This window comes from Folsomia candida, unplaced genomic scaffold (genome assembly GCF_002217175.1).
Source record: "Folsomia candida strain VU population unplaced genomic scaffold, ASM221717v1 Fcan01_Sc003, whole genome shotgun sequence".
NCBI classification, from domain to species: Eukaryota; Metazoa; Arthropoda; class Collembola; order Entomobryomorpha; family Isotomidae; genus Folsomia; species Folsomia candida.
The window spans coordinates 5,025,114-5,039,209 of NW_019091195.1; the positions used below are offsets into that span (position 1 = coordinate 5,025,114).

Consider the following 14,096-nt stretch of genomic DNA (forward strand, 5'->3'; position numbering starts at 1 on the left):
AGTTAAGCAAACATTCCTAATTAAACAAGCCAGACACGTATAAAAATGAATAAGCGACGAGGTTTCATGTGATTTATACCTTGTTGAACTAGATGTGATCACACTAGTAAAGTCGTCAATATATTACAGAAACCTATGCTTGCATCTATTTTCGAATTATTGAACTTGTTATCTCAATGTGCGTTACTAAAAATGTCGATAAAATCACATCTAAAATATTGTATATGCATATTATCAATGCTTCAAATTCAAAACATTTCAGTTGGGCCCTGTTAATTTAATGTCTAGTCGCATAAGAGGTCGTCCGTGCAAATGGGCACTAGGAGCAGCAAGTTGCATTGACTAAAAAATAAAAAAAATAGCAGCGCGTGTAATTACGAGCTTATAGTTGGACAGCGTGATTACAAGGTTTGGAGGTTAACGGTAGAAATGGGCTACACTACAGCCAAAGGAAAAGGCTGTACAATTCGAAACTAATGTTGTGGGAACTGTCATAGACAATAATGAAACTGTGGCAAATATTTGACTTCTGGTTTTATGAAACCCATGTCAAATTCCGTCAAGCTCTTTATTTATTTATTTCCTAGTGTGCAACATTACCCAGTACGCATGTTGAGGATGTCCTCTTCATCTATCTGTATCCGAGTAGTCGGTAACAGTAACCTTGATGTTCAAATGGTCAGTCAGTCTCTTTTCACGCTTCATCCTCATTTATTTCACATTTACTTTTATGGGCCCATTGGCTCTTGGGCCTTTGATCTTTAGAAATATGAAAACTTGCTGCTGGCATACAATCTAATTAAAGATGGCGTGATGAAACCGAATGGCATGAATTATTTTGAAATATTGCAACACGTATGTATGTACAATTTGTGTACTACAGGCAAGAGTAAAATGAGGAAGATGACAAAATCTGGTTTTTATGACGAGCTAACGAACTGGAAACTTGGAATCGGACCTGAAATGCTAAGAAATGACAATTCTAAAGCTCCTTTTGAAAGTCTGAAATATATAATTAGCGTCTGCTGTTTTAAGCAGAGTGCAATTAAAATGAACAAGTTTTTCATAGAACTTTTCGGACTCTTGGCATGCATAATGATGGTTCGCTGAATGAATTGGCCTCTCAAACCCACGCGCCACACGAATTATTCGAACATGTTCACGATTCTAACAAAAACGTCAGTCACCAATTTGTTGAGTAAGCTTGAAAGGTGAGTTTATGAATTGTGAGCAGTTGAGCTGAGACGTTAAAGCTGTCAATTAATGTAAACTTCACACCTTTCCTAATTTCCATTCAAGCATATTCAACATTTCTATTGACCAAGCGTGTGTTTTGGCTACGGATGAATTTAGTTCCACATGGTTTCATTTTTTGGAAAATCCGATAAAGTAATTATGAACTTGCGAGACCTGAAAAATTTGTAGGGCAGTGAACATTACTGGTTATGTAGCGAATTGTGTTTAGTAAATGCGAAATGCATAAGTTTACATCATCATCTAGAGAAGGACATTGTTCATCGGTAAGTACCTGAAGTAAGTTACTGCATTTGAAGTTCATCATACACACACATTTACTAATACATGTAAGATCAGATTCATGGCTAATTTTGCAGATTTTATCAACCTTGCCATTGAAATTTACGGTTAATCTCGTAATAACATTAGACAGTGCTTCAACTGTTTTTACTACATTTTTAATATTTGCCTGTTTTTAGACTTGAAATATTGAGACCTGGTGAAAACGCCTATAGTCAAGTCGTTAGTAAATGCGATGATTTCAAGATTTTCCACCTTATAATTTGGTTGCTTGGCTCTCCCTAATTTCTAGTGCGGCCTTTGATTTGACCACAATAATCATTATTATTACGTCGGGTGAACCTTCGTAATCATTTTTCATTCTTTCACACTTAACGTGTAATATTAGACAGCAATTTCAAACCTGTGCAGGTTGCAATCTGTCCGAAGCAATGAGGAATCAAATTATGGTTTAGCCACATTTTTCCAGTGAACATTTGGGTATAATTTGATTTTATTAAAAAATTTATAAAAATGTCAACGTCAGTGATGACAGGAACTGTATGTATGCTTAAACATTAGATTGCTTAAAGCTACATATATGTACATAAAAAACATGACACTTGAACAGTCGCAAAAACCCGTTAATTGTTGCATGCCACATGTCTAAAATGATGGACATTGAACATGTTGTTTCAGTTGTTGTACGTTTTCAAGGTTTCAGACAGATAATTAGATTGCATTGGAATATCAGCATTTTATGATTTTATGTCGAATAGATTTGTCATGTACTTATTTACAACTTGTTCTTTTGATACCAAATTATGCATTAAAATTATCACACATAGATATACGTTAACGTACATACATACGTTACGTGTAACATGTCAACTGAGCATCAGACGCCAATAATTTTGAGACATAATTTAAATAAATAACCGGCCAGCTCACAACTCATGGATCATGGTTCTGTAAAAACAATTATGGTTACATATTTCATCTGTATGATATGATATACATTCTGCAGTTTAGTTAATATTACTTGGTTTGACCTATTGCTTTTTGCATTAGTCACTCTATAATTCTCACAAAATTCATAGTGTAATATTTAGAAGGGAACATGTCGTTATGAAAAGCATCCTGGACCAGGATGACAGACAGACCAGCCTGGTCTGTCTGTTGGATATTCTGAGGTTTCAATCGTAATGTTCTCAAACACTATGTTATTTATTTTTCACTTGTATTGAATGTTAGTAAAAAAAATTATTGTTGTGTCAAATGTGACAATGCACTTATTTCACGATAAAAAGTACATATACCACGTGTCTCCAATAATAAAAGTTGGATGTCACCATTAAATGCAATATTTTTGTAAGCGAATTGATAGAACCGTTTCCAATTATATTGTCAATGATGTTGGGCCATTGTACGTGCGGCCAATTCACTGGACAGTGTTCCAGAATAAATTTCACATGATTAAAGTGTTATTTAACATATTTTCATATTTTGAAAATATTGTTTGCGTAATACTAGCAACATATAAACCATCAAAATCACCATTATCACATTAACATTTAAAAATATTGGAGGAATTACAATTTACTATTATTAAATTGGCATACAATTTTGGTTCAGCATTTTGTGCTTCGTGTGCACGAAATAAAATTTTTGCATTTAACGGAACACTGTCACTGGCATTACCTAATCTGTTTTCAAACCTACGTCGCAAGACAGTTGGTAAGTACACATTGCATGTGTACTTATTTCGCCTCATTTGAAGTTGAAAAGGAAAAGTGAGACTTGCACTGAAAAGTTTTTCAGTTTTCAGTTACATCGTCGTCATTGCCTTAAGATACACGTGCATGTGTGACTTAAACTTAAAACTAGCTAATGCAAAAGGATGGTATTCATTCTGTTGTTTTATAAATTACTATTTCTATTCCCAATTACAGTGCTTTCGATCCACACAAGTGATGCAATCCAAAGTGTCACCTCCAGTTTTAAAAGTCGTTCACCAATTGCTTTATTAGCACATGACGGATTTCTGAACAAGGATGCAAATTGGAGAGAGATTCAACCACTTGACCCAGTCGTACCAAGAATATTTTTTGGACTGGAGTGGACTTGGCTAATTTTCAATAATGTCTCCTCAATGCCAATTAGAAGTAATTATCACTTGTCTCCAAAAGTGGATTCGTCAGTTTTTGCAAGACGGGTGAATCCTAGGATTAAATTTGTGATATGGTTAGAAAGTAATACAATTAAGCAACTTGAAAATCTCAGGTATGCTGGACAATTTGATTTGGACATTTTCACATTTCTGGGAAGAAAGTCAGTGTTGTTGGAGTTTTTCAAGACTAAGCTTGCTCTATCGATTAGATATAAATTTGGTATAATAACCAGTGACATCAGAGAACCAATTAATGATCCTGCGGTATTCTTGGTGGATCCTACGGTGTTCAACCATGGCGAGATGCAAGTCTCTAGAAACGTTCCATTATTTTGTGACTGCATAAATCTGAACGGCTACTCCTTGAAGGTATCCGCCAACACGCTGGCCCCATTTATAATGTATCAAAAATCTGGAGAAATAACTGGAGGAACGAATTACATGATGCTCAAGTATGCCTCGATCCACTACAATTTGACTCTGAAATGGGATATTGGTCTGACTCGTGGAAATGGAAAACTTTTGAACAATGGTTCTGCTGATGGGATGTTGGGAGATGTTCTCAGTGGGAAAGCAGACGTTGCTTTCATTGCACGTTTAGCCAAAGGACAAGTCGGAGTTATTGACCTTACCGAATGCAACTCCATCGATACACTTGTTTTTCTCACTCGTAGTCCCGAAGCAAGGTTGGCGTGGTTAGCAGTGATTCATATTTTCACGGGGGACACTTGGATTTTAATTGGATTCTGTTTCCTGGCCGTCATCCCAGTCTATTATTTGTCCATCAAATTAATGCAGGAAAAGAAATCCAGCCAGGTCGTCGAGTATGGAAATCAGTTCTCGTACAGTCAGTTATATAATCCAGAACGAGGAGGAAGTCATAGAGCAACTAATCCCGAGTATTTCTACAAAGCGTGCAACATCCCGTTCGGGTTGGCTTTTTCACAAAGCATCCAACACATCCCGGTCCAAGCCTATCTCATTTCAATTTTCTGGATGATTTTCATTCTGAACATCAACACTTGCTATAACAGCAATTTGACCACGCATCTCACCTCGTTAAATTTCGATGCAGTGCCACAGGATTTTGAAGCACTGTGTCAACGACTCGACTACAACATATCATTCAATTATATAAACAACGGGAGTTGTGACTGCTTCCAATTTTTTACTGAAAGCAGAAGCTCAACTATAATTAAGATAAGGGAAAGATTTATGAAAAATCTTGAACCCGACACTGGTCGATGTGTACTAAATTCTGTATTAAAACAGAAATCTGCGTGCATAGGCTGGTCATCTGTCACTAAAATGGGAATTGCAAAGAACGCCACGCTGTATGAAGGACTAAATTTGGTCCAAATATCAAAAAGCATTCACATCTCGCTGAATAGTATCGGTTTAAAAAGACACTCAATTTGGACGCGGTCATTTAGTAGATTTATATCTGGGTTCAGAGATATGGGGATCGTCGCTAAGCTAAAAGATGACGCAGAGGCAGGAGAAAGGATCAAGGGAAAGGCGTGGATACATAAAAACAAAGACTCTGACATTTACAAAGTTCTGAATGCTATAGAGTTGGATCGTCGAACACTCGTTAGGCCATTTGACATTGACAACTTTTCCTTGTCGTTTCTGCTTCTAAGTTTTGGGTTAGGAATATCTATTCTAACCTTTGTGATAGAAAAGTTGCTTAATAGAAAGAAAACTGCATGGATAATTATGTAAAATGGTAGAGATAAGAGCAGTCTTATAAGTATGTAATTCACTAAATGCTTATGTTGTATTTTATTAATGAGCTATTATACATAAGAAAATATATGTGTACATACTACTATCTGAAAAACCAAATGAAATAAAATGGGTAATATAGTGGCTCGTTATATTGTATCATTAATTGTGGACACAGTAAAAATACTTATAACACAACGCCCATATTGCTGCAACAAAGTCCAGATGGCAATCAATCTCCCGACGACGACGGTAATTACGTCATCTTGACTTGCACTAACAAGCCAATGCAATTAATTAATGTTGCTGGGTTTCAAAAATCAATGATGTCGTCCTTCAACATTTTTGTCTCATATTCGGATTCTATTCTCAGTGTGCTTCTTGTACTCTTACAAATGTCCCAATCTCAGTTTCTTGCTTCTTACTGATTCGTATAAAATTTAAAACGGCTAAAATTTATTCCGATAACGTAAGCTTTTCTTGTGAAAATGAAACAAATCCCTGCAACACTAGAAATGGGAAATTTGGCTGTTCCCGAAACCAAAATTGATGTGCCTCGACACCGGAAGCAAGTGGTACAAGAGGCAGCTAGCTCAGGACTAGTTTATTACTTGAAATGCTTCTTTGACTTGGGTTACCTCGTTGTTTTAATCCCGTTTTGGATTGGAACAACAACTCGCAATGGAAACCTTGCTTTCACTTTCATGAAAACAAATCGGCTTCACAAGGTATGTACATAAGCAATTACATGTAATTATCGCCTTCCTCGCTTTATAAACAATGCAAATATTTTCCTTAAGTGTCATTGATGAATTTTATTATTTCAGTCAATTTGTATAGCATTTCAAACATTGATAGTTGCTGAATTTGTTTTGGTCATTCGGCTGATTCCAAAATGGAACGAGTTGAATGAGAAGAGAATCAACATCTTACACTCTGGAAACCTCATTGCTTGTCTTCTGTATTCGCTCGCTTTGATCTACATCTTTTGGAGCAAAAAAGACGTTTTTCTGAAAATATTTGATCAATTGGGAGAGGGGCGCAGCAGCTCTGGCTCTGGTTCTAAAGAGGAAGGAGGAAACCAACACTTTTGGAGCACTTTGAGGGTAAAACTATGGCTATTTTTTAAATTAATTAAGTATTTTTCAACTGCATATTACGAAGCTAGATTTGGCTTCGTTGTCGTCCGCGGTCCTCCAGGACCACCAATTATATTTTGCGCCCCCTTCTGTATCCCCTCAAAGATTTGATTAATTCGGACTGGAAATTGATTGATTGACTGATTGATTGTTTTTATCGTTTCACGGATTCTTTGTGGCAAGGTTGGCCGTTTAGTTGAGGACACAGGGAACTGAGTTGGCCCCAACAGCTAAGAATTTAATATGTACAGAAATAAATGAATCTAAAATTCAGGAGTCGGTACAATGTAAGGCTCATATTTTGCTAATTGACTTGCCTCCGTGACCCATGCGGGTTCTGTCACTGCGCGAGGGTACAAGTAATTTACTTCCTTGTGCTCGATGGATATTTCAATCTTTTGAGGAGCACAATGGATCTAAAACAAAATTTGTATACATTTTACAACGCACTCGGCCAATAAAATATACTTACATGCGCAACAACAAGAACGATCAGAAATATGCCGAACCTCGTCATCTCGGATATTTTAATTTTGACTATGATAAAACCAGATAAATATTCTCTCCTCGCTGGAGATTTTATACGACAAAACTGAGCAACATATTATATTAATTATTTCAACATAATTCTCTGAACTAAATGTGGATAAAACGAGTTCATCGTTGCATGAGACTCCAGCTGCAGTATTAAATTAAGCTTAATTAACTGAATTAATTGTTGGAAAATCTACATGATGACTGTCCACAAAGTATACATAAATGTTGTGTGCATGCCTTCGTTGCAATAATAATATGTATTATTTCATCCATCATTAATATGTATGTATTAAGTAACAAACAAAATATGATAAAATTTCAGGTGAAAGCATTCGGTTATGGCATCTGCATTTTGGGCTATGCGGGCGCCATGACGCATCCAGTGATTCACCATGCCTTCATCTTTCCCGAAGATAATACAGCCTCCTTTTATCAAAGAATGAAAGTTCAAGCCGAAACATGCTTCTTGATGGCAGACCTGAACGAGACAACTCAGACGGCTGTGCCACCTGGAAATGAGGGCTCATTATACACGATTGTGTCATTCATTTTCACAGTTATTCACATCATTATGATAATCCCTAGCACTGTTCTCGTACACATGTTGGATCTCTTCGCCCTCCTCACCACCATTTGCTGCTGGAGGGTGGTGAATAAATTCCTGCGAGATTGCAAAAGGTTGGAATCGAGTTTGGTGGGGCTGGACGATGCTGAAGGACTTGCTGAAGTGGTAATATTTATGTCCATACAATAATTGGTATAATTGCTACCTAAATTGGGCATGTCAACCACAATGCTAATTATGTTATGGCTTGTTGTGACTAGATTTTGGACAAGTATGACAACCTCAAAGCTTTTATTAACAATGTCAACAATGCAACGGGACTGGTATTTCTCTGTTGTATTGGAATTTCTCTCCCATTTTACGCTTCATTTACTGCAGTTTTATTCTTTGAAGAAAAAATCGATTGGTTTGAAACCATTCATTTTTACGTGTACTTTATAACATTTTTGATAGTACTAACCTTGGCGGCCAACATCAATAAAAAGGTACAAACATAGCATACGTACACAAAAGCATGGGAGCACTAATGGCTGGGGCGGACAATTATTGATTTTATGTCTCGTTTGTAATAGGCAAATGAATTTTATGATTGGATATCAACATCTCCAATTGCGCTAACTATACATCCGAATCAGATGACGTTACTAATGATGGATTTGTACTCGAATCGAATTGCGTTAAGCGGCTGTGGCGTGTTTTCGCTGACATTCAGATTTTTCGTCACCGTGGGTTTAACAAACAGTTGAACCTTCATTTTGCATTTAATGAGGAGATGTATGTTGCTTATCTTGCAGATTCTCAGCATCATCGTAACCTACACCAGTATAATTGTGCAGCTACAAATTAGCAGGAGAGATGCCACACTCCTCCTGATGGGCAACAGCACCAGAGCACTTGGCTAAAAATTGTCTCCCGAGCTCATTTACGCCGACATACATAGATCTCCAGGTGTCCATTACGTGTACTTGAAAATGCTGTCTAATTGGTTGAAGCTGTTGTTCGTAGTTTACTATTTGGTACTTCCATGAGATTTAAGTTTACTAAAGTATATAACATATGCATGTATATATGTAATTTATAATTGTGAAATCTGCATTAAAATTTAATAAAAGGCATGCAAGTTGAAACTTACAGTGCACACTCGTCATGCATACCTGACTCGGTCATTTTTAAGGTGCCATTAATGAGGACTACCCTTTAAAGACGCCTTGACCAATATTTTACAAAAGTGGTATCATGGATATTATTCATCAATTTCTCATTTACCCCGCTTGCAATTACAATATTATTCTAATATGTGTATTTAGGGATATGTGCAGTATTATGCCCGCAACTATAGTTTAATTAGAGCGAACTTATGTTTGGTATGCAATTTGTCATAAAGTTTGGCACATCTATTTATCTAATTATCGTCAAACGTGTGTAATCGAGTACCACGCCCTTCTGGAACCAATACCCATGCACATATTATGTATCTATTTAATTGATTGACTAATATCTTCAACATATTTATGTAGCTCGTCATTTCCAAGAAATAATTTTGTAATACTCTTTGCTGTCAGTCATTTACAAGATGGGGACCATTGAAGTTGAAAGTAGTTTGAAACAAAGCCCTACGCAATACCCTATTTATTTTTACAAATATCTTATCAATGGGGGTTACTACTTCTTTTTGGTACCTTTTAAACTTTCCACCTCTGATAAATCTTCAAATTTGGAACTTCAGAGAAACCCAAATCATAAGGTGCGCTTTCCTAAATTCTGTAAATTAAATAAAAATGATGTTTGTACATTTCTAACGATAAGTACTTATAATTATTACAGTTACTTTGTGCGGTTATGACTTTCCTGGTCATTTATGAACGTATAATGTCGGTTGTGGTTTTGCACGTTTGGAGACAGTTTGAAACAAGGACAAATTTAATACATTTGCTTACTTTTATCGTTTCTATCATCATTGCTCTCGCCATGAGGTTCATCCAAGAGCTTGTCTTTATTAAGTAGCTTCAGCTACTTTATGTGAAGACTTTGTCTGTCTGTCTGTCTGTCTGTCTGTCTGTCTGTCCGTCTGTCTGTCAGCAGGATATCAGGAGAACGGATCGAGATAATCGAAATCGGTTTTCGCCATCATACATAGGACCCCAGGGGGAGGATCCTATCAACTTTTGGGGGCAACCGGACCACACCCCCTTTGGCGACAGGGGGTGTGGTTGGGGCAAAATGAGATTTTTAGTGCAATTTAATCTATGGGTAAAATTAGGTGAAATTGAGTGAAATTAAATTAAATTAAGTGAAATTAAGTGAAATTAAGTGCTTCCCCGATTGTGCCACACCCCCTCGGCCCCAGGGGGTGTGGTTGGGGCAAAATGAGATTTTTAGTGCAATTTATTCTATGGGTAAAATTAAGTGAAATTGAGTGAAATTAAATGAAATTAAGTGAAATTAAGTGAAATTGAGTGTTTCCCCGATTTTGCCGCACCCCTTCGGCGCCAGCGGGTGTGGTTGGGGCAAAATGAGATTTTTAGTGCAATTTAATCTATAGGTGAAATAGAGTAAAATTATGTGTTCCGGAGTTGTGCCACACCCCCTAGGCGCCAGGGGTGTGGTTGGGGCAAAATGAGATTTCTATAAAAAATTAATCTATAGATGAAATAGAGTGAAATTAAGTGTTCCCGAGTTGTTCCACACCCCCTCGTCGCCAGGGGGTGTGGTCGGGGCAAAATGAGATTTTTACAAAAAATTAATCTATAGGTGAAATAGAGTGAAATTAAGTGTTCCCGAGTTGTGGTGGGACCGTTTGGGGTGAAGTACGTCTGAAGCTACTTCCGTATGCGCGTTTGCGACGGTTTATTAATTCTAAGGCCAGCACTGTACTCAAGGTACATATGTGAGCCTGATTGGTTTACGATATTTCTATTTATTTTCATGAAAACATATGTATATTCGAGCCTAATGAAATTCAATGTATTTGTGCAGATAAAACGGATCTCGTTTGCGTTGGTCCTAATTCGCTATGTTGCTGCACTCTTTGAGCAACTAGTGTTTCTTGATTTGAATGATTTTTCTACTAATTTCCTGGAATCCGTTTTTACCCGATTTAGGGACACATCAATTAAGATGTATTTGATGACAAATCCTACAGAAAACATTGCTTGGTATTGTCGGATAGCTGCAATCATGTTTCACAGCGTCGCGCTTATTCCGTCAATTTTCATCTGTTATTCGGTTGAATCTGCGGCTATGTCATTAATTGCTTGCACGCACTATATTGTTAAGGACTTTGTGGCTTATTACAAAAGCAAGTTGCGGGACATCGAACAGCATTCAGAATCTGATGTGCCCAAAGTTGAATTATATATCACACAGGTAAAGACTTCCTTATCTTATTCGATGTTTTTAAGAGTATTTAATTATGTGGTAAATTTTGAAAAAAGATGTTGGACGCCTACGAATCACTTCGAAAAGTTTTCAGGATGTCCAACGCCGTTTTTGGAATGCTGCTTATAGTAAATTTTCCAATATGCCTACCGATTCACGTTGGATTTATGGGATTCTATTTAAAAGGAGAGATCGCCGATAAAAGTTTGCTGATAGTCATGATTTTATACTACATAGGCTTCTTTAGTCAACTTATCATAGCATCTGAGACACACAGAAAGGTTAGTAATTCCATGTGATTTTTTTTCATGAGATGAATTAATTATATTTATAACTGAAATACAGATTGTTCAATTTTATTCTGTGTTGAATCAAACGCCGTATTTGAGAAACAATCCAGCACTGTCGACTAAAACCATGCTTTCACTTTCCCATGATCTAAATTTAACCACGATGAGTTTATCTGGAGGAGGATTTTTTAACATGACTTACAATTTCACAGTTACGGTAATTTTATGTTTCAAAACAAGATAACAGATCAGTTTGGTGCTTATGTGGGGTGGATATTTGCTCATGCAGGCAATCGGCGCATTTGTGACATATACGATGGTTGTCGTCCAATTTTCCGACGTTAGCCCGTCTCCTAACCTCAATTCTACTGCGTACTAACAATAAAAGAAAGTCCAATATAATTGAGTCATAGTTCACACACAAATGGACAGTTTTTGATTTGTTCGTAAATCTAGAATTATGTTAACACCAATTCTGCATTAAAATATTATTTGCACATTCGTTAGGAACGACGCAATTAATGTAATGTCATACTTATCAGTAAGTAACCTTAACCAAGCACAAAATCTATCGGATGATGCACTTTTCTCTTTGTACGATTAATATGGCCATGATTAGCACTAGAAGGTCAATTTTACTTATAATTAATCTGAATGATATACTTATGACTTAGGATAAATTTTCATGTTTCGCAGTTTAGCTTAGCAGCGAATACTTATTACAACTTGTCGTCTTCTCATATTGAAAATGAAGAAACATTCAATTACTTCCAGGGATAGTTATTTAAGCGTAGATTTACTCAAAAATGGCAACACCAGTAATTTCCAATCTGTTGTTTGTCATGCTGATACTCCACAAGGCTCGAAGCCCTTCTCAATCCCGTTCATAAATTATTGGAAAGGCTTTTTCGCTTTTGGGTACTTTACATTAATCATTCCATTTCGACTCAAGAAAAATGACCAAACTGGAAAACTAGAAATGCATTCTTGTTGGTTACAAAAGGTAGTTTGAAATTCGTAATCTTTGAACGTTCTTAAAATTCATAATGCTCACTTCACCTGAACTCATTTGCAATAACAGATTCTTTGTGCAATGATGCAAACTGTGCTACTATTCGATTTCACTTCTCTGTTCTGGTCTACCTATTGGAGTGCTTCAAAGGACAGCAATTTTAGTTATTTTACTTCTCTTACCTATATTGGATACGTGGCTTACCACATCTCACTCAACTACACTTTCTGGTTCAAACAACCTACATTTTGTTCCGTGTTTGATAAGTTGCAAAATTTAACATTTTACTCTGAATTTTCTGCAAGAAAAAGCAAAACTTTTGTAAGTACTTAAAAACAAGACATGAAAATACTGATAGCTATGCATTAAAATATTTAGTTGGCAATAAATGTTTCATGTGCACACAATTTATGTAATATTTTAAACAGATGAAAGTGATATCCATTGGATTTTGCGCCATTATCTTGCTGATGGCCTTGACCGAGTCGACCTTAGTGAACAACTTGTATGTCCACGCGGACCTTAAACTTTACTACGAATATCTCTCACAGAAGGCTCAGCTTCATTTTCTATTCATCAAACCCGGAAATGTTTCAAAAGACGGATTTTGCTTTCTCCCAATTTTTGTCACCGTAATTCAGATCGTTGTTTTACTTCCGTCACTCATTTTAGTCCCATTTTTGGATGTATTTGTGCTTCTGATACCATTTTCAATCTGGCGAATGATGTGTGGGTTTCAAAGATATTACACCATTACCATTGGCGGCCCCATGTCAATGGAGAAGGTGGGTCCCTTATGATAGTGAATCTAAATACTCGTTGTACATATGCATGTACTTCTAAATGAATTACTTGCAGATTTTACGAAAGTATTGGATGATAAAAAGTTTGCTGAAAGACGTTAACAAAGCCGTTGGATTGATCCTTTGCTGCTGTGTCTCGGTCTCCCTTCCGTATTATGCGACCTGGAGTGCCGTCACATATTTTAAGGAAAACGTGCACTCCGTAACCCTTCTTCATGTATACGGATTCTTTATCGTGTTTTTTCTCACTCTCATCTTAGCTGCTGATATCAACAAGAAGGTAAAAGATGTATAATTCCTCACAAAATTACATATGCACATATGTCATCGAAATCATTGCGTAACGTTGAAGTTAAAATATATGAACTTATTGAAAGGGAATGGAATTTTATTCATGGATAAACAACCAAGGCGTGTCTACTAAAATTTTAACTTCCTTACTCGTGGACCTTAATTCCAACGAAATTGCTTTGAAAGGAATAGGATTTCAAGTTTCATATCGATTTCTGGGGACGGTAAAACAAATAAAATGATACAAATGTACATATATGCCTCGATAATAGTTCTTTCTGAGTGAACCTATTAAACTCATGACAGATCCTTGGAGTAATTATCACCTACTCGATAATTACAATACAAGTGCAACTATCTCGAAAAGGGTTTGAAAACACAGAATGCAATTGTTCTGTAGTGAATGTGTGAATTAATAACAATGGTAAATGCTTAATTGCACGGTTTGTAGCGTGTTTGTAGCTTAATTACTAATTATTAAAAGCCATTAAAATTTAAATCATCTTTGAATTGGATTCATACATGTTTAACTAACACGACATACCATTTGATTACTATACTATTCCCAATAAATGTAGGAATTAGACGGAAAGTAAGGCGTTGATAGTGATGTTAATGACAGTCTGACATATCATCAAGGGCGTGGATTTGTCAATAAAATTCCCCAC

The 14,096-nt window shown here is 36.4% G+C and overlaps 3 protein-coding genes across 3 annotated transcripts; 2 read left to right on the plus strand and 1 right to left on the minus strand.

The window, feature by feature from the left end:
• Positions 1-6,200: 6,200 nt before the first annotated feature.
• Positions 6,201-7,179, minus strand: LOC110847265. The gene is made up of 4 exons (XM_022094175.2): positions 7,025-7,179; positions 6,870-6,968; positions 6,574-6,782; positions 6,201-6,475 (listed from the first exon to the last, which is right to left on the minus strand). The coding sequence occupies exons 1-4, from the start codon at positions 7,067-7,069 to the stop codon at positions 6,343-6,345; spliced, it is 486 nt and encodes a 161-aa protein (XP_021949867.1). The 5' UTR covers positions 7,070-7,179; the 3' UTR covers positions 6,201-6,342.
• A 228-nt stretch (positions 7,180-7,407) lies between these two features.
• Positions 7,408-8,762, plus strand: LOC118435014. The gene is made up of 4 exons (XM_035849980.1): positions 7,408-7,819; positions 7,915-8,139; positions 8,227-8,379; positions 8,449-8,762. Exons 1-4 carry the CDS (start codon positions 7,460-7,462, stop codon positions 8,554-8,556), a joined length of 846 nt encoding a protein of 281 aa, XP_035705873.1. The 5' UTR covers positions 7,408-7,459; the 3' UTR covers positions 8,557-8,762.
• A 1,630-nt stretch (positions 8,763-10,392) lies between these two features.
• Positions 10,393-13,864, plus strand: LOC118435150. The gene is made up of 10 exons (XM_035850610.1): positions 10,393-10,533; positions 10,631-11,020; positions 11,089-11,313; positions 11,378-11,539; positions 11,612-12,325; positions 12,404-12,655; positions 12,763-13,119; positions 13,193-13,417; positions 13,515-13,652; positions 13,735-13,864. Exons 5-10 carry the CDS (start codon positions 12,071-12,073, stop codon positions 13,837-13,839), a joined length of 1,332 nt encoding a protein of 443 aa, XP_035706503.1. The 5' UTR covers positions 10,393-10,533; positions 10,631-11,020; positions 11,089-11,313; positions 11,378-11,539; positions 11,612-12,070; the 3' UTR covers positions 13,840-13,864.
• Positions 13,865-14,096: the final 232 nt, after the last annotated feature.